This window comes from Odocoileus virginianus, chromosome 1, assembly GCF_023699985.2.
Source record: "Odocoileus virginianus isolate 20LAN1187 ecotype Illinois chromosome 1, Ovbor_1.2, whole genome shotgun sequence".
NCBI classification, from domain to species: Eukaryota; Metazoa; Chordata; class Mammalia; order Artiodactyla; family Cervidae; genus Odocoileus; species Odocoileus virginianus.
In genome coordinates, this window is record NC_069674.1 from 65,418,787 (window position 1) to 65,437,787 (window position 19,001).

At 41.2% G+C, this 19,001-nt stretch overlaps 2 protein-coding genes across 4 annotated transcripts in view; one reads left to right on the forward strand and one right to left on the reverse strand.

Moving 5' to 3' along the window:
• Positions 1-996, forward strand: part of LOC110148839 (T cell receptor gamma constant 2) — a 23,605-nt gene extending 22,609 nt beyond the window's left edge. The window contains exon 8 of the mRNA XM_070468869.1: positions 420-996. Within this exon, the coding sequence (XP_070324970.1) occupies positions 420-562 (143 nt within the window). The 3' untranslated portion in view covers positions 563-996. The remainder of the gene's footprint in view (positions 1-419) is intronic.
• Positions 997-9,300: 8,304 nt separating this feature from the next.
• STARD3NL (STARD3 N-terminal like) overlaps positions 9,301-19,001 on the reverse strand; it is a 55,241-nt gene continuing 45,540 nt past the window's right edge. For 2 of the 3 annotated variants that reach the window (XM_020911077.2, XM_070468877.1), the window contains 5 exons: positions 18,833-18,886; positions 18,604-18,721; positions 16,754-16,849; positions 10,976-11,051; positions 9,301-9,792 (listed from right to left, as the gene is read on the reverse strand). In XM_020911077.2, coding sequence (XP_020766736.2) covers positions 10,993-11,051; positions 16,754-16,849; positions 18,604-18,721; positions 18,833-18,886 — 327 coding nt within the window. In that variant the 3' untranslated portion in view covers positions 9,301-9,792; positions 10,976-10,992. The remainder of the gene's footprint in view (positions 9,793-10,975; positions 11,052-16,753; positions 16,850-18,603; positions 18,722-18,832; positions 18,887-19,001) is intronic. The other variant, XM_020911078.2, reaches the window with a different exon arrangement.

Here is a 19,001-nt window from a genome sequence, read left to right on the forward strand (position 1 = left end):
CGTTGACTTGAACTGTGAGCTGAATGCTGAGCCGTCCTGGTGGTGGTGGTTGTGATGATAAATGTTTACTTTGGGGTTGGTGTTACACGGCTGTCACGCCAATGTAGATGATCAGAAGTAAATAATTGCGACCACACCCCTTACTGGGCTTCCCTCGTGGCTCAGATGGTGAAGAATCTGCCTGCAATGTGGGAGATCTGGGTTCAGTCCCTGGGTGGGGAAGATCCTCTGGAGGAGGGCACGGCAACCCACTCCAGTATTCTTGCTTGGAGAATCAACACGGACAGAGGAGCCTGGCAGGCTACAGTCCGTGGGGTTGCAAAGAGTCGGACACGACTGAGTGACTAAGCACATACGGTGTTAGGAGGCGTGTCCTGTCCTTTTGAAAGAATGGGCAATAATCATATGACTTCTCCTAGACACCGTGCCGCTACAGTTCACATACAACTCTGCTTACTACACCTACCTCGTCCTCCTCCTCAAGAGTGCCGTCTACTTTGCCATCACCTCCTTCTGTGTGTTTAGGAGAACAGGCGTCTGCTGTGACGGGACGAGCTCGTGACAAGGGGACAACAAAGGGGTCAATCTTCCTCTTTCATCTATTGTCCCAGAAACTCTCTACTGAAGACCCAGCCGGGCTTGCTTTCTGGGTTTGGGTTATTTCAGACGTTGTGTATAATTTTCTATCATCGTGTCAGGGTTTTTCAGACCACTGGGCAGACAGTTTTCCTCTGTAACAAGGAATTCTGCCATTACTCAAAGGCACGGCCCAGGGCTCGTCCAGGGGAGCCTCTCCCACCACTGTCCCCACAATCTCATCAGCTTCTCCCCACCCCCAAGTCCTCATGCCCCCCTAAGCACACACAGCGGGCAGTTCCCTGTTTGCTCCCAAGCACCTCCACCAAGACCACGGCCCTGATCTTCCCTGTCACACACCCTGGAGATGCTGGCTTTGCTACTTGAAATAAATAAATTTCTAAAAAGAAATCAAAAGTCCCTTTTTGTCTGTGTAATTTCATGAAATCTAATCAAGGTGAGAAATAGCATGACAACAGTGATATCAAACTCAGTTCTGCTTATAATAATGGCCAACACCACATTTCTAGGTCTTTCCCTGAGACGGTGGTCATGGCGCTCTCTTTGGGGCACTGGCTCCAAGGGGACCCACAGCCAAAAGAAGGTGCCTGGGTTCCTTCTCTTTCAAAGTCAGCAGATTGAGACTCATTGGTTTGAGATGTTTCTGTGGCAACAGTGTGACTGACACCAGCCTGATTTGCACTTGTGCGTGTTCAGATCTGTAGTAGTGCCTCACAAGCACTGCCTCCTGCTCCTCACATTAGCCCCACGAGAACGGCAGCAATGCCAGTGGGGCCCTGGGTGGGGGGTGCAGCATGAAGACTCTGAACTCGAGGGCCTGGATTTGAACCCTGGGTCTGCATTAGTACCCGTGTGACCTCAGGCAGCGATCTGAACTCGCAGTGCCATCATGTCCACGTCTGTGTAACAGTTACAGCTCTGGCTCCTGGAACGTGAGGAGTAGGCATGTCAGTGATGCTTGGACTATGCAAGCCCCCAGCCGTATTAGCATCTACTGTCTGTAGCTCTGCTGTAAAGCCAGTAGATTTTACACATACACCGAACTACCAAGAATCATCGGTGATCTCATATCCCTGCAGACAAGTTGGACTTGTCTTAAGGGACTCAGCTTTAACAATTCACCAGGAATCCCATTAATTGTTTAAGAGCCCTCGGAGGAAGGTACAGTTAAAGTCGATAGCTTACTGATTGGAGTGATTGAGTATTCCGCTCATGGTCACTCTTTTGTAAGTAATAGTCACTTAGAGCCATGTCTCTAAGATCTCAGAGCCCATATTTTGTTTCCTAGGATCCTGTGGCTTTCCCTTGACTCATTTGCTACTGGGAAAAACAAACAAACAAAAAGAAACCCCAACAAAACAGAACATGCATTGCTTCTTTGCTAAAGGCCTCCTCCAAAGAGCCCGTGAGAATTTTCTTAAGGACTTGTGGGTGCATCTGCCTTCTCCTCCTGTATATTCTCGGGAATCACCATAGCTGCTCTCTCTGTTATCAACACTACGGAAACTCTGCCTGACTCTGCGAGTGTGTCTAGGTTAGTACCTGCTCTTTGGGAGTATAATGAACTGGACTGAGTCTCAGACAGAGCAAGACTGTGGATGGTGCTCTGAACATCCTGACACCCCAGCTCCTGCCCTAGACTCAGCAGACCCAGGGTTCTCAGAATTGCTGTGGAAGCCTCTTAGGTGCCCAGGTGCATTTCTGAGGTGGGAGGAAGGCATATATCAGTTTGGTCCAGTCCTTCTCCACCACAGCACAGCTACTGTGTGGTACTGGGGGAGGAACACTGGACCAGAGATCCACCTCACACCTCAGGAGTTAGAACCTTCACTTCTGGTCTGTTCTAACCAGCTGTATCATGTCTCCTTGACCACATCACGTTGCCTAAGATTTACCCATATTTAGAATCAGGTGTTCAAATTAAGTCATTTCAGATTTCTATGGCAATTTACAAATTCAGTGATTAATAACCCAATGAAGTAATAACAGCAAAGGCTTTCTGGTTCTAGTCTTAGCATCTGTTAACTTATTGAACTCTCACAAGACATATGCAATGATCTGTTTTATAGATGAGGAAACTGAGGCAGAGAGGAGACAAGAAGGGTTCCTGGAGTTAGACCCTCCTTATCTCCTCTCTGCCTCAGTTTCCTCATCTATAGAACAGAGTCTGGAGAATCCCCTGGACAGAGGAGCCTGACGGGCTACAGTCTATGGAGTTGCAAAGAGTCAGACACTGAAATGACTTAGCACACACACACACACACACACACACACACACACCCCAGAGTTAAACAGCTAATAGGAAAGAGACCTAGGATTTGAACCCAAGCAGCCTGGTTACGGGAACTCTGCTCCTAACTTCTATATTAGTTACTGCTAGAATAGATGTTTACTTTTACTTTCAATTCGAAGTTTGTATTTGCAGAACAGAAATAGAGATACAGAAGTAGAGAACAAACATATGGATACCAAGGGGGAAAGGAAGGTGGGACGAATTAGGAGATTGCAATTGACAGACATGTACTATCAATACTATGTATATGATACTATATATATGGTACTATGTATACGGTACTATGTATGTGATACTATGTATGCGATACTATGTGTGCGATACTCTGTATGCAATACTATGTATGTGGTACTATGTATGTGATACTATTATATGATAATATGTATACAATACTATGTATGTGATACTATGTATACGGTACTATGTATGCGATACTATGTATGTGGTACTATGTATATGATACTATGTATGTGATACTATGTATACAGTACTATGTATGCGATACTATGTATATGATACTATGTATACAATACTATGTATGTGATACTATGTATACAGTACTATGTATGCGATACTATGTATGTGATACTATGTATATGATACTATGTATACTATGTATACAGTACTATGTATGTGATACTATGTATATGATACTATGTATGTGATACTATGTATACAGTACTATGTATGCGATACTATGTATATGATACTATGTATACGATACTATGTATGTGATACTATGTATACAGTACTATGTATGTGGTACTATGTATGTGATACTATGTATACAATACTATGTATGTGATACTATGTATACGGTACTATGTATGTGATTCTCTGTATACGGTACTATGTATGTGATACTATGTATGTGATACTATGTATACTATGCATGCAATACTATGTATATGATACTATGTATACAATACTATGTATGTGATACTATGTATGCGATACTATGTATATGATACTATGTATACAGTACTATGTATGTGATACTATGTATGTGATACTATGTATACAGTACTATGCATGCGATACTATGTATATGATACTATGTATACAATACTATGTATGTGATACTATGTATACAGTACTATGTATGCGATACTATGATACTATGTATATGATACTATGTATACAGTACTATGTATGCGATACTATGTATATGATACTATGTATACGATACTATGTATGTGATACTATGTATACAGTACTATGTATGTGGTACTATGTATGTGATACTATGTATACAATACTATGTATACAATACTATGTATGTGATACTATGTATACGGTACTATGTATGTGATACTCTGTATACGGTACTATGTATGAAATACTATGTATGTGATACTATGTATACAGTACTATGCATGCGATACTATGTATATGATACTATGTATACAATACTATGTATGTGATACTATGTATACAGTACTATGTATGTGATACTAGTATATGATACTATGTATACGGTACTATATATATTGATACTATGTATTAGATGCCTAATGGGAACTTACTGTATGGCTCTGGGGACTCTACTCAATGCTCTGTGGTGACCTAAACTGGAAGGAAATTCAAAAAGAAGGGATATATGTATACGTAAAGCTTACTCACTTTGCTGTACAACAGAAACTAACACAACATTGTAAAGCAACTATATTCCAATAAAAACTAGAAAGATAATAAATCCACTTATCAAAAAATAAAAAATAAAACCAGAAAATTTCCTTCCTTATTAGGCTAAGAGCAGGTGAAGAGAATTGCCGTTTATCTGTTTCCTCTCCTTGCACCTAGGCTGTGTGTGCAATTAGAGGGTCATAGGTCAACCCATCCCCCAATTTTTCACGCTGGAAAGGCTTTTATACAGTGACCTTCCATCTAGTAATAGGACCTCTGTGACTAAAGTCCATGACACTTCGTTGCATAAAATAAATATCTCAAGAGCAGTCCGCATCTGCAGGTGTGCAATGGAAAAGTGAGGCAAGGATGAGTACAGTTCCACATGAAAACCCTCATGTCAGTAGTTTTTACAGAATTGGAGCACTTTATACACTTCTCAAGAATAAAAAAGGGAAACTCCAAGGCAACAATTCTCAAAGTCTTTCACATTATGAATTCTCTCTACTATTTTGGAATACCTTCCCTCATAAGACTTCATTTTTTGAAAGCTCGTTGTCAATCAAGCGGGTCATGATTAAGTAATACAGGATTTCCCACTTTATTCAAAATCTTATATAATGGTCAATTAGAAGTTGAGTAAAAAGAGATAACTAGAGATATTACACCAAGCTGGAAAAACTCAGCTGACAAGCTAGAAATTCAGTATTTCTATTAGTCATGAAAACGAATCTGGGTAAAAGCATGGTCCCTGTAATGTGCTCTTAGGCTTCTTCCCGTATGTTTGCTGTCTTTAGTTTTCTTTGAATTACAGGAAGTACCTACCACTTAGTGAGCATCAGTTCTGCTGGGCAGTTTGCTTGCTTCATGTCTCATGTTTTCACTAAAATACAGATCAGGTATGACTCATTTCACTGATGAGAACACCAGGTTCCCAGAGTAGCTAAGAAATGTACTCCAAGTTAACACGGAGCAGTGCCAGAGTCCACATGGGCCACATCTGCCTGACCTAAGTCCTGCTGCTTTATCCATTATAACAGCTGGTATCTTTTGGGGAACCTATGGTATGTGAATTATAACTCAAAATAAATGGAAGGAAGGAAGGACAGAGAAAAGGAAGGAAGAGAAGGAAGAATCACTGAGATCCAGACTTCATCACAGGCCAGGCATCAGACTTGAAAAAATTTTCCTTCAGTAATTTGAATGTGCAGCTGGTTGAGGCAGCAAGTGGTCAAAACAGTTCCAACGTTGCCAGCTCAGATCTCAGGCAGCAAGGAACCATCACAGGGCTCATTATAGTGTAGAACTTGCTTTCCTGGAAAGTGTTCTGACCACTGACACATCAATTTCCTAAGGAAATAAAATGTATGTACTAAGATCTAGGTGCCAAGATGTTGATTCACTATAGCACCATTTACAGAAACCCAAATTAATCCAAATGCCCAATTAGAAACTAAAAAATAAAGGATGTCATATGACAGACTACTATGCACCTTCCCCCAAAATATAAGTTATTTAAAGAAGAGGAAAATTAAGAAGTGTATTTGAAAACTATTATGCCTAGGAAACCCCAGTAAAATCATTAGATTATACCATCACATGAATCAAAATCAATCAAAGCACTAAAAACTACATTAAGATATTTTGCTTCAACCACTGTTATGTACCTCCCTACCTCTTACAGGTTACACTTCCATTTCCTCTGCATCATTCTAGCTTTTATTTATTTAGCAAATTCAAATGAACATACAAATAGTAAACAAATAAAACACAAATGTATATGCATGAATACATACTCTAATTTCCTGCTTCATACACAAAGGTAGTAAACAATATACATTATTCTGCGCTTCTTTGTGCTTACACAGCATAGGGTTCTTTTATGTCAGTCTCTAGGGACACATAGAAAGCTGTGTGGTATTTCACTGGTGAATATACAATACTTTACAAAATTCCCCCATGATATATTATTGGCTTTTTTCCACTCTTTCACTATTACAAAAGATGTTGAAATTATAACAGTGTTTTGTGTTATTTTGACTATGTGTATTGGGTCATTTTGACAGCAATGGCAGTCGCTGTTATTCAGTTGCTCGGTTGTGTCCAACTCTTTGTGACCCCATGAACTGCAGTACCCCAGGCTTCTCTGCCTATCACTATCTCCCTGAGCTTGCTCAAACTCATGTCCATTGAGTCAGTGATGCCATCCAACCATCTCATCCTCTGTCGCCCCCTTCACCGCTTGCCCTTAATCTTTCCCAGCATCAGGGTCTTTTCCACTGGGTCAGTTCTTTGCATCAGGTGGCCAAAGTATTGGAGCTTCAGCTTCAGCATCAGTACTTCCAATGAATACTCAGGGTTGATTTCCTTTAGGATTGCCTGTAATGGACACAGCACCAACCTGCACCTATACCACAATGTAGGTTAATGCAGGGAGAGTGATGTCATAGGACAGGATTTTGCTGATCTGTCAGGTGAAAAATAATATCTCATTTATCTCATTGTGGTTTTAATTTGCTTTTCTCTTTCTATGAGTGAGGATAAGCATCTCTTTATATATTTAAAGTCAATTCAGATTTCCTTTCCTCTGCAGTATTTATTCATGTCCTTTGATCACTTTTTCTATCGAGTAACAATAGTAACACATATGCTCATTAACACTTGTGTCTATTTCTATAGGTACAGACAAAACAAGAAGTTCACTGCATGGTGCATGGGTGAAAAAAAATAAGTGATTCAAAAATCCTTTTTGTGTATTAGAAAAAACATTGTCTCCTTTAAAATTGGGAAGGTGTTTTTTGTTTGTTTGATTACAATCTGCTTCAGCTTCCGTGAAACCAGTTCTTTTGAAAACCAAATAGAAGTTCAGATCTGGAAACAAAAGAAGCAACCAGATACAAGAAAGAAGAAATCTAATTTAGTCTTCTTGGTTCTGAAGAATGTGATCAGGCATCTTTAGCCCAAATACCTGGCCCTCCTCTTAGCCATCTGAAACTATTTCTGCATTGGGAAAGCATAGAAGGCAAGATGGAAAAAATGCAAACCACCAAATGCTTTGTGCAGCTGATTTCCCTGCCGGGGGCCCCAAGGGCAGTGCTGGGTAGTTTCCAACTTCTCAGCAACTTCCTGCCTCTCTCACCCTGGGCAGCCCTGGCCTGGGAGGTGCAGAGAAGGGAGGGCAGTGGGGGTGGGGAGACAGCCTGAGTGGCAACAGGAGGGCGCTGGTGTGGTTGGTGGGGTTTCATCCTCTCAGGTTTCAATTTTGTTCACGTGCTCTGTCAAGTGTGGTTGATTCGTGGAAAAAGCTCAAACTCAAACTGGCCTTCACTGGCTGGATCTCTGCAAAGTGTAGCTGGGGTGTCACAAAAAAAATAAGAACAGTTAAACCACAATGAACTTTGCTCACTTTCAAAGGGTCACAGTTAATGGAATAAAAGGTCCTGCTGCACAGTCTTGCGATTACTATCACACATACTCTGGGCTGGGGGTTCAGGTTCCCCACTTTTATAGATAGAGTTCATCCAATGAGCTCCTCTGTGAGTTGGGAACCTTACGCTCAGGATGTCCAAATGCTGCACCTCAAGACCCCGAAGGAAAGGGCAGACAGGACTCCTTGGAACACAGGACTCCTTCCACCAACCACCTGTGCTCTTCCATGATCTGTGAGGCTGATATGTCTTGGTTTTATTTTCTCAGTGTAGACCAGGTGACATGAGACCCGATCCCTGAACCCAGTGACTTGGAAAGACTGCAGATGTGGGCAACAGGGATACGCTTTCTCCCTCACGAGAAACGAGATATAGAAGGCCCTGGGGTCACCTAGCTGTGCAATTGAGTATCATATATACTGAGTCACCCAAGCCTCCAAAAGGGACAAAATGACTTCAGAGTCAATCTGAGCAAGGCTTTGCAGATGGTAAATCAGACGACAGTGTGTTGGGTGAATAGCAGAGGGCTGCTCAGCAACATGAGCATGAAGAGCAGGTGGCTCCCCACCCCACCCAGCAGGTCCAGAGAGGGGTCCAGTTCCTGGACTCCATCTGTCCAGCTCCAGAGGGAAGCAGGGCTCTGGCTGAGGTCAAGGCTTCAGCTCTCACAGTCAGAACTTGCAGCACAGTCAAGTCACATCCTTCCTTCCTCTTGTCTTTTCTCTGAGAGCCAACATCTGGGGTCCCTGCCCTCCCAGGAGGACTGACCACGTCCTCCTAGTCCAGCCTGAGCATAGGGGGAGAGCTCCTTCCTAGGTTAAAGTCACACGCTGATGTCCGGCTCAGGCCCCGTTGTGGTCATGGTGTAGATGCAGGTCCACTCCTGGGACAGGACATTCTCACTGTGATGACACCATTGAAGTCTTGAGGTTTTAGTCTACAGCCTGACCCTGGAGCTCCCCCTTTCTCCACGTAAGGTGCTCCTTCTGGTGAGGCCCCAGGCTCCCAGAGAGCTCCATCTGCACTTCTGTTCTTAAATGACATAATGAATAACGACAGGAAACTGACAGACATGCTGCTTCCCATGAAGCACTGAGTTGAATATTTCTTTTTAACGAAAACAGCTCACAATAGAATTGAGTTCATTTTGATTCAAGCTAACTAAACACAAGGGGAAATAATTTCATAGAAAGGGTTTAAAGAAGGGTAGTCAGACTATGTTAGATCATACTTCTAAGAAAAAGATTCTATCTCTGGTGACCCTTTATATGTATTCACAATCCCTCAGGTTCCCCTTTTGTAATTCCAACACTTTAGGCCAAATACATAATGCAAACAGGAAAAATAAAATAATCATTTTGATATGTTGGATTTTATTACCTTTTAAAATTGTACAAATAGCGCATGTGCATGAGTTAAAAAAACATAAGGGAAATGTAGGGAGTTAAAAAAGAAATACCAAAGAAATTCGAAACATGAGACAAAAAAATTCCATTCTGCAAATCAAAATAAAGATATTTTGCATACTAAAAAAGTGTTATTCCAATATATTAAGAAGCCTTTTTGATCAGGAACACAGCACAAGACTTTCTGCAACTATTCACTGACAGATCAGATCCAGTCTCACTGAATACAGGGCGGGCCACGACATTATCTTACCAGCCACAGGCAGGTGACATAAATGGATGCGGGTATGGTACCATGTCTGTGAGGTATTACAATAAATAAATTCTTTATTAGCCGTTCAGCAATGTCAGCAGTGGATGTCACCATTTCAACCTTCAATAGGGAGACCCCCATCTCCAGTTCCTTTTTCTTTCTGGTGACTTTCAATGAAGGTTTTTCACACTTAGAAGAAGAGAGAACACAACAATGTTTGAGATGCAGTGTAAAAAGGCAAAATGCTACACTTGAAAAACCATGGGTAGCGCAACATGAGAACTTGAAGCCTTTTAGAAAAGGATCTACTATTCACATGCCCATGATTTTGTCTCATGTCTGAGCACTGTTGTAGGAAAAGGGCCCGAAGCACAGTGGGTACCACTGATGCAGGGCCTTCAATAGCAGGACTCTGGCAGCCTCTGACTCTATCTGCCTCCATGCCAACTGCCCACCTTCTAAGAATCAGTGCACTACTTTTTCCTGCTTTAAAATTTTATTTCATTATTTCTAATTGAGTTATAATTGATAAATAACAATTTATTAGTTTAAGTTATATCACACAATGACTCTATATTTGTATATACTTTGAAATGGTCACCACAGTAAGTCTACATAAGTTAACATCCTTCAGTATACATAGTTACAGATTATTTTTTTCTTATCAGATGAAGTTTTAAGATCTATTCTTTCCCTTCTGTGGTTAAATAATTAAGCAGAGTTACGGCTTTTACAATTGACTGTTTATTTGCTCATATTTGTGAAGTTAAAATGTTTCCTTTGATAATTTGAAGGAACTGAACAATGTGCCCCAAACTGGAGGCATGTGGAGCCCGACTACTGTGACTGGACCACACCTGTCATCTCAGAAGCTCCAACACACTCGAGAGACGACCAGCCTGTGTGGACCAGAGTGGATGCCGGTACAGATGGGGCGCCTGAGTCCCGGCTCTGCCCCCGCCAGCTGTGGGACCCTGGACCAGTCACCCACCCTCAGTCTCTCTGCCTCCGTGTAAGTGGAGACAAGGAGAGTACCACCTCCCGGGACTGCTGCCCTTGCCGCCCTCAGAAGTTAGGGTTTGTAATTAAATCATGCCTGCCATGGAGACATTCTGGCTACAATAAACAAAACAAACTAAGCCATCCTTATTCAGAAATGTGGGTCTCTGAGGTAGTTTTCATCATCCGCCAATTTATACCTAGAAAATGTTAAGAGATTTTATATAATAAAATGTGCCTGACAAATTCACATAATTAGGAGAAATATAACTGTAATCACTCTCATATTTTCTGAATTTAACTTTGAATCTACTTGAAGGAAGGCTCCATATTCAACTACTTCACTATTACAGTTTCATTTTCAAAGACTTACTTTAACAAAAGTCTTACTCATAGTTCTAAAAGTGGTTTTTCACTGTCCTGCTTTTCTTCAGCTTCATTTTCAGATCCTAGGTGGTAGAGAAGGGGAAGGAGAAAAAGTACCACATTCAATTACAGTAACAAATAATTTAACATTATGATATACGTGCATAAAATTTTAAATGAGGGTTACATGTGTTTAATCCACAAGATTTAAGTTAATGAAACTGTAAAATAGTTTTACATTATATCTTGTAGAGGGAAAACCTTTAAATATCATTCACACTAATCTGTCCAATGGATTTCATGTATGTTCTTCTAAAAATATTCATATAGACCAAGAACTATTACCCACTGCTCCTCCACATCTGCTTCTTTGCTGAAAAGCTTCCCTGGTTTTCAAGTGAAAATCTCTTTGGTATAAATAATTTAATATACGTATTTGAAAAATGGCTGTATTTAGCGAGTGAGAGAGGGGGAGTCTAAAGTCTGGGGGAAGCTGTGTCACCACTGTGTGCTGTCTCAGCGACCACAGTTACAGCCTTTCTGAGTCAATGTTGCATGACCCTTCTATTATTGTTTCTTTTAAGAACATACTTTATTTCTCAATTCTTACTTTTATTCATTTTTTGGTCACAACATGCAGGATGTGGGGTCTTAGTTCCCTGACCAGGGACCGAATCCATGCCCTCTACATTGGAATCTTATGTAGAATCTTATGTAGAATCATATGGAATCTTAAGCATGGAATCTTAACCACTGGACCACCAGGGAAGCCCCTACCTTCTACTATTCTTCAATTGGACCCAGTCATTACTCTGGGACGATATCCTTAGGATATATCCTTGAGGAAATAACACTTTTTTCCATTATGAGATTTTCCCTCTAAAAATGAGAAGAAAAATCTAATGTCTGAGTGCAGAAAATGATTAATTATTATATTTCCATGAAGTATCTTTCATTTCATGGAAATATAATTCTATAGTACACAACAACATGGGAAATGTATATGCAATAAAAATAAAAGCAAATATATAACAAGAAATATAGTATAAGATCATATTCGATAAAAACTTATAAACTTTATATACTAGCATGAATCAGTAAGACTAGGGAAAAAAAAAAAGACCAGGTGACTTATACATTTCTGGATATTCCAAAATTTCTACAATAAACCTAAAGTGACTTTGTAACTTTTTAAAAAAGGTATAAATAATATAGACAGTATAGCCAACACACATTATGTAAATTGCAAACACAAAAGTAGAAAGAAACAAACTGTCAATATTAATGTTGCTGAATAGTTTGGAGGAGAGTTAGTTTCTACTTTTGTTCTTTTCACATATTTATAGCAATGACACATTCCTCTCATACTTAGGGATGGGAACTAAAGACAGTGGTGAGGAGACCAAGGGGACAGGTCAGGATGTTACCTACTCCCCCACAAGAGCAGCCTGCCTCACTGTCACTTTGCTCCTATCAGATAATACAGTTCAAAAGGACACGTTCACCAGGAGGGAAGCTGGGGGGCAGGATAAATGGGGAGAGCGGGACTGACACAGACACAATCTATGTACGAAATAGATAACTTACAAGGACCGACTGTGTGCACACAAAACTCTACTCAGTACTCTCTAATGACCTATAAGGGAACAGAGTCTTAAAAAGAGTGGGTATCACGTATAACTGATGCACTTTGCTATACAACTGAAACTAACACCACATTGTAAATCAACTATAATCCAATAATTTTATTTCTTTTTTAAAAAGGGCACTTTTTGGAGAACGTCTGCCTGGATTATAGCCAAGAACAAATCTGGCACAGAAGAATGAGCCCCCGAAGAAGCTTAAGGAAAAGTCTGTGTCCCACACCTAAACCTCACAAATATCATGTCGTTGAGATTAGGTTTGTGGTAAAACAAATACATAAAGATGCAGTGGCAGGAAGGCTTCACTTCCCAGCATATTACACTGCTGTAAATCTTAGAGACTTGGGAGTGGTTTAACTGCCATCTCACTTGGCAAGGAGTCTAAGGAAGGTGGTCACATGGAGTCTTCCTGTTTCCGGGCTCACTTTCCACCTGTGAGGGTAACGGCATTCAAGCCACAATAAACTGGCATGCTTTAGAACTACTGGGAAGTCCTAAATAAAGTCAAATTTTTAAAACACAATAATACATATGCTTTCCCTAATCTCAAAGTGAAAGCTACTAAGGCGTTCTGGCTATTGTCAAAGAACGAGTTCAACCAGTCTTCTCTGAAAAGTGAGTATAAAAACTAATGAACCAAACAGCAGATTCAGTGCTAGGGAGGCAACCTAATAAGGCCTGAAACTTTGTGAGAAGTGATTGAAAAACTGCAGAACTGAGAGAACAATATTGTTCCCCCACCTCCCATCACTCAGCTTCATGGTATGAAGGTTCTTCCAAGTATGGCAGGCTGTGAGGACTGGCAGCAGATTTACACAGTTGAAGGAGCTCCTTTCATCTGAGGTGAGGAGTAATGCAATGGTGCAACAGTGGTGTGTGAGCAAAGGCCCAGAGTCTCTGCTGGTTTGAGGTGATGGTCAAGGCTGCAGCTAGCATATACTTGCCTGAAGCTGTGTGCAAACTCAATGGAAACCCAAGAGAACCTATGCTAGACCAGGCGACTGTCAGGCTGTAAACACGTGCAGAGGAGATGCAAAAATATTCAGCAAAAAGCACAGCGGAAGAAGACTTGAAAAGACCTGAAATTCAAATGCGCTATCCAATACATACAAATGGCCATCTGGCCGAGGATGTAAGTCTTAACCAAGGTGACTGATCACAAAACCTGTCCAATCACTGGTTAGCACTATGCTATGTGGACACAAGGGTAACTCCTAAGAACTCAGGCTTAAAAATGAAAGAACTAACCATACCAACTGAGAAGACACATCTGCAGCCACACCACAGGGGACATAATTTCACAGACAGCCCACACCAGCATGGATGGTGTCAAATTAAATTTTCAGTGCCTTTATCTAGACTTGTTTAGCACAGATGACAGGATGCAACTGAGTTTTCTTTAAGTCAACCGTTCAGTGATTCAGGACATGATAAATTACCTTTTATCCAACATCACAAGTGGTTCATTTTGATTATCTGAGCACATAAGAACTTTAACCCAACCATCTGAGAACTGGGCTTCCTCATTCTTTCAACTCAATACACAGGCAAACAGGATACGGCTAAAGCAGCAAGGAAATCTGCAAACAAACCACCTAATATCCTTTAAAATACATCCACTAAAATCTGCTAATTTTCCAAGGCTCTGTGACTCTTAAAATTCAAGCCACTCCTTTGCAAGGAAAAATGCTAACATTTAAATTTTTGGTGACCCAATTTCTTTCTTCCTTCAAAATTCATTCCTTTAAAAGTTCTAAGTTTACTATGTACCTATGTACCAGGCACTCAACTTGGTACTAGACAGACAAGAGGCAAGACAGGCCCCAGATGTCCTCTTAATGACTAGGGGCCAATCAGCAGCATACTAGGATAAAAAGTTTATAACTTCTGCTGCTGAAAACCATTTAATATTTGTCCACTGACCTAACAAGAAAGCTTCAGAGTAAAATCTTCTGGGCACTTTAATTCCAAGAATAGTCTTTAATCTTAATTCTTTCCTAAACTGAACACAGATAATGAAAATATACAGTAAAGTAAGTCACCTCGAACACTCTTCTGCCCACCACTAAACTGGTCTTTGCTTAAACAATGCAGCCACCCAGCGGAATGCTTCCAGTGTTGTTTTTGTTTAGCTTCATAATTCTGTGACGTGGTAATGCTTTCAACTGCCACTAGGGGGTGGTAAAAGTCAGAGGAGGAAGCCCATGGCTTGCTTGATGAAAAATGCCTGAGGCGGTATTCCTCACATTATCCTGCTGTTCTGAACTTCTGATTAAAAGAAAAAGTACACATAGGTGCTGAGAAACTCTATTAGTCTCAGTAAAAAGGCACACAACAATCTCAAGGAAATCATCCTTATAACGAGGTAATGAAAAGTTTACTACTCATCCTAGTGTCTGTGGACTGAGAAATAGCTTTTCTGCTCAATCACATCTTTATTTCATCTGACTCTATGATTTGGCGTTGTTGTTTTTTTAGAGTTACTTATTTATTTTATTCTTCCGCTGGGCTGGGTCTTGTCGCTCCCTGCAGCTTCACGGTCTGTCGCGGAACGCGGGCTTCTCACCGCGGCGGCTTCTCGTCGCAGGGCACAGGCTCCAGGCGCACGCGCTTGCGTAGGTGCAGCTCCCGGGCCTCAGAGCTCAGGCTCAGCAGTCGTGGCACATGGGCTTAGCTGCTCTGTGGCAGGTTGGGTCTTCCTGGACCAGGGACCAAACCGGTGTCCCTTGCATTGCAAGGCAGATTCTTAATCACTGGACCACAAGGGAAGCCCTATGGTTTTCTTTTATATCGCTTTTAAATTCAACACCAATAGTCCAGAATATCAAGTTACTTCAGTTTCCCCTGACTCCCTTTGTCACAATATAATGTCTTTGATCTTCACATGGCTCTTTCTGCCTGGAGTTTGTTTTACTCTATTGTGTGTGTGTTTAAAATATTTACTATGTGTAATGTGAGAATAAAATAATGTAGCCTCTAACTCAAGTTTACATCCCAATAATAGGAACAGGCCAAGTCACTGCCAAAGTCAGTGCAGTCAGCACAGGATGACAGCGCTGTGGAAGGGATCTTACAGAATATGAGGCAGAAGATGCCCTACCGATGACTGGGGGGAATCAGGGGGCGTGGTGGGGGTGCGGTCAGGAAGAAGGCTTCTCAACATCCGAGTGGACACGAGGACCACTGAGGTACGTCAAGGACAGAACAAGCAAGATGCACAATGGCTTGGGGGCTCTGGTGTATTTTCAGAAATCTGAGAATGGCACACAGGAGCATAATGAGAGGAGAGTTTGGACCATGGGTAAAGATGGGCATACAGCTGCTTTCTGCCAGGCTTAGGATCCAATCACTTTCTTAATCTTTTGTGTCACCGAAGGCTTTTAGGCAAGGGAATAAAACATGGTCAATTTTGCTAATATTGAAAAATATATAAAATTGGCATATATTAGCTGTGATCATAGATGCTAGCCATGGAGCTGGGGTTCAAGTCCAAGCTTCACCTTCTTACTCTGTGTAATACTGGATGAACTATCTCACCTCTCTGCACTTCAACTTGCTGATCTCTAAAACAGGGATAATGAGACTTTGACCTCCTTAGAGAGGTTATGAGGAACCCTTAGAACAATGCAGTCATTCTATCTAACATGGTATTATGGTGGCTGGTTGGGAGAAGGCAACTGAGGAGGAGGCTGTTGCAGAAACAGAAGTGATGACAATTTAAATGAAATCAAGAAGGTAGCAACAAAGAGGATCAAAATGGCATGGTGAACGATGGGCCGGGAGCCACAGGGAGGGGCGGAGTCCCCAGTGAGGCTCTGGCTTCTGACATGGGCAGTGGGGTAGGTGCTGCTCTCAGACATGGGGGATTCCGGAGGAAGGTCAATCGGGGGACAGATAAGAGAGCTTCAAGACTCTCCCCTGTCCACATACCAGTGTGTAAGGCCCTCTACCATGTTTATTTTTGCAACTCTACATCTCATCATGGGTTGCACATCAAGACCATGTCTTGTTTATATTCACATCCTAAATGTCTGGTATGTTAAATGTTTGCTAAGCATATTGAGAAGTACAGGGGGTGAGGTGAGGGGGGAAAGCTTCTGAATGATAAGACAAAAACATAAATGATAAATCAAATTTTCTACCTGCTTCAGATTCAGGAGGAGAATAAAACTGACCATCAGAAAGACCCCCAGGTATCAGCGCCGCCCTCTCCGAGGCATCCTGAACTATCAAGAGTCCTGGAAGAGAAGAAATTCAGATGCTGGGAATGATGACACTGTTCTGGTAGATTTGTGGCCAGGTAACCAAAATAAAACAGTATTATTATTACATTTTAAAAACTCTTAGTAGGAAAGGGTACTTTGAAAAATCTTTCAACCAAAAAAACTGTTAATAGAATCTTCTCATCTGGAAATACCTACTTCCCTACAGAAACCAACATCAAAAGCAAAGCACAAAGCCAAACAAACAAACAGAAAGAACTCATGAGCTTGTACAAATGGCCTCCAGTCTAAATCTGGTTAGAGAAATGCCAGCATAAAAGCAAAAAAGCACTAGCAGAGAGGCTGTGGACAACGCGTTCCTCTGGCTGAAGCTGGGTTATACCGAGATAAAGCTGGAGGAAGCACCAGGCCAAACAGCAGGTGCCAGGTGTGCATGTAATACTGGTTACAGTGAAAAGAAATGCTATTTTCAATGTTTTCACTAATCATGTGTTCTTCTTTTATTAGTGACTTTAGTTTAATCACACAGGCATGCAAGCCTCAGTCACACGAACAGCTGACATACTTTCACTTAAGTTCAGTTTGATGTTTATATACAACTTAAACAATTTTTGTTTTTTCACTTTTGGCCAGGCCTGGCAGCACAAGGGATCCTAGTTCCCTAACCCGGGTTTGAATCCACACCCCCTGCAGTGGAAGCCCAGAGTCCTAACCACTGAACTACCAGGGAATTCCTCTATTTACAACTTTTTAACAAGTGGCTTCATTTAGCTTTACTTGTCCCTTTTCCACAATACAGTTTCATAAAAGAACAGAGGGCACAGGATAGAAGATGGATCTTAGTCTGATTAATGTGTTTTAAAATCTATTCTTGAATGATAATTCTTTTCTCACCGATTTCATCTTTGTACATGAACTTTTGAAAAATAAAACCACTTACAAGTTTATTTTTCCTTCTATTATATCTTGAGGTTATAATCATGTTTAACTTTCTGTAAGACATAAGAATTTTTTTTTTTTTTTGCCTATTAAGTGGGGCAAATCCAGCCAGATGACTGAGAGAACATAAAAACAGCAAGTCTTACAACTGTCTTGAGTCTCTGTTTTGAACTTTGATTATATGTGTCTAAGGGGACAGGTGGAATGTGTGTGCTTCCACTAAGGCCATCACGCAGAGAAAAATTCCAGCCCAATAATTCAGTCTAAAGTTCAATCACTTGGATCTCCCAGTGAACATGCCGTGATGCTCAAACCCAAACAAGGAGATGATAACAACTTTAACAGGATTCATGACCACACATTGCCAGCTCTCACCCTCTACTCAGAGGAGGATGGAAAGCCTGAGACGGGTGAACATTTCTCTGGCTGGCTAACTTCCTCCTCTCCTTTCCATCTCCATCAGCAACCCATCAAAGGGGTTACCAAAGGGGAAAGGTGGGAGAGGAAGGGATGAATTAGGAGGTTGGGATTACATATATACACTAATATATAAAAGATAAATCATCAACAAGGACCTACTGAATAGTATCAGGAACTCTATTCAATACTCTGTAATATCCTGTATGGAAAAAGAATTTGGAAAGGAATAAATATATGTATATGAACAACTAAATCACTTTGTTATATATGTGAAACTAACAAGCATGGTAAATTAACTATACTCCAATATAAAATAAAAATTAAAAAACTAAAAAATGCGAAGCCAGAACTCTGCAGCCCGTCCCCCCAACCTGGCTGTTCTCAGGAGGTAAACTTGGAGAGAAACTTACTGTTTTCTTCTTCTGCCTCTTGAGGTAACACTTTGAAGTCCAGGAACCATGTCTCGATCCAGGCAAGGATGAAGGAAATGATGGGCAGCACATAGCCAAAAGCTCCTTGTGAGAAAAGCTGGAAGAACAGATGCGACCAGGAGAGACAAACACAGTTACCATGAGCTCATTCTAGAGAACAAGGCATCAGTAGAGACAGTCACGGCACAGAAAGAGTGGAAAGCCATACCTTTGAGAGGACCACTTTTGCTAATAAAAAGGCACTGGTCACTGCTGTTGTCAACTGAAAGACATATAATCCAGCAACATTCAAATTAGATATCTGACACTGTAAAGGCGTCTCTCTCATGCAGGAGAACCATCTGGGCCAGGATCAGGAAACGCTCAAAAAGGCCCTG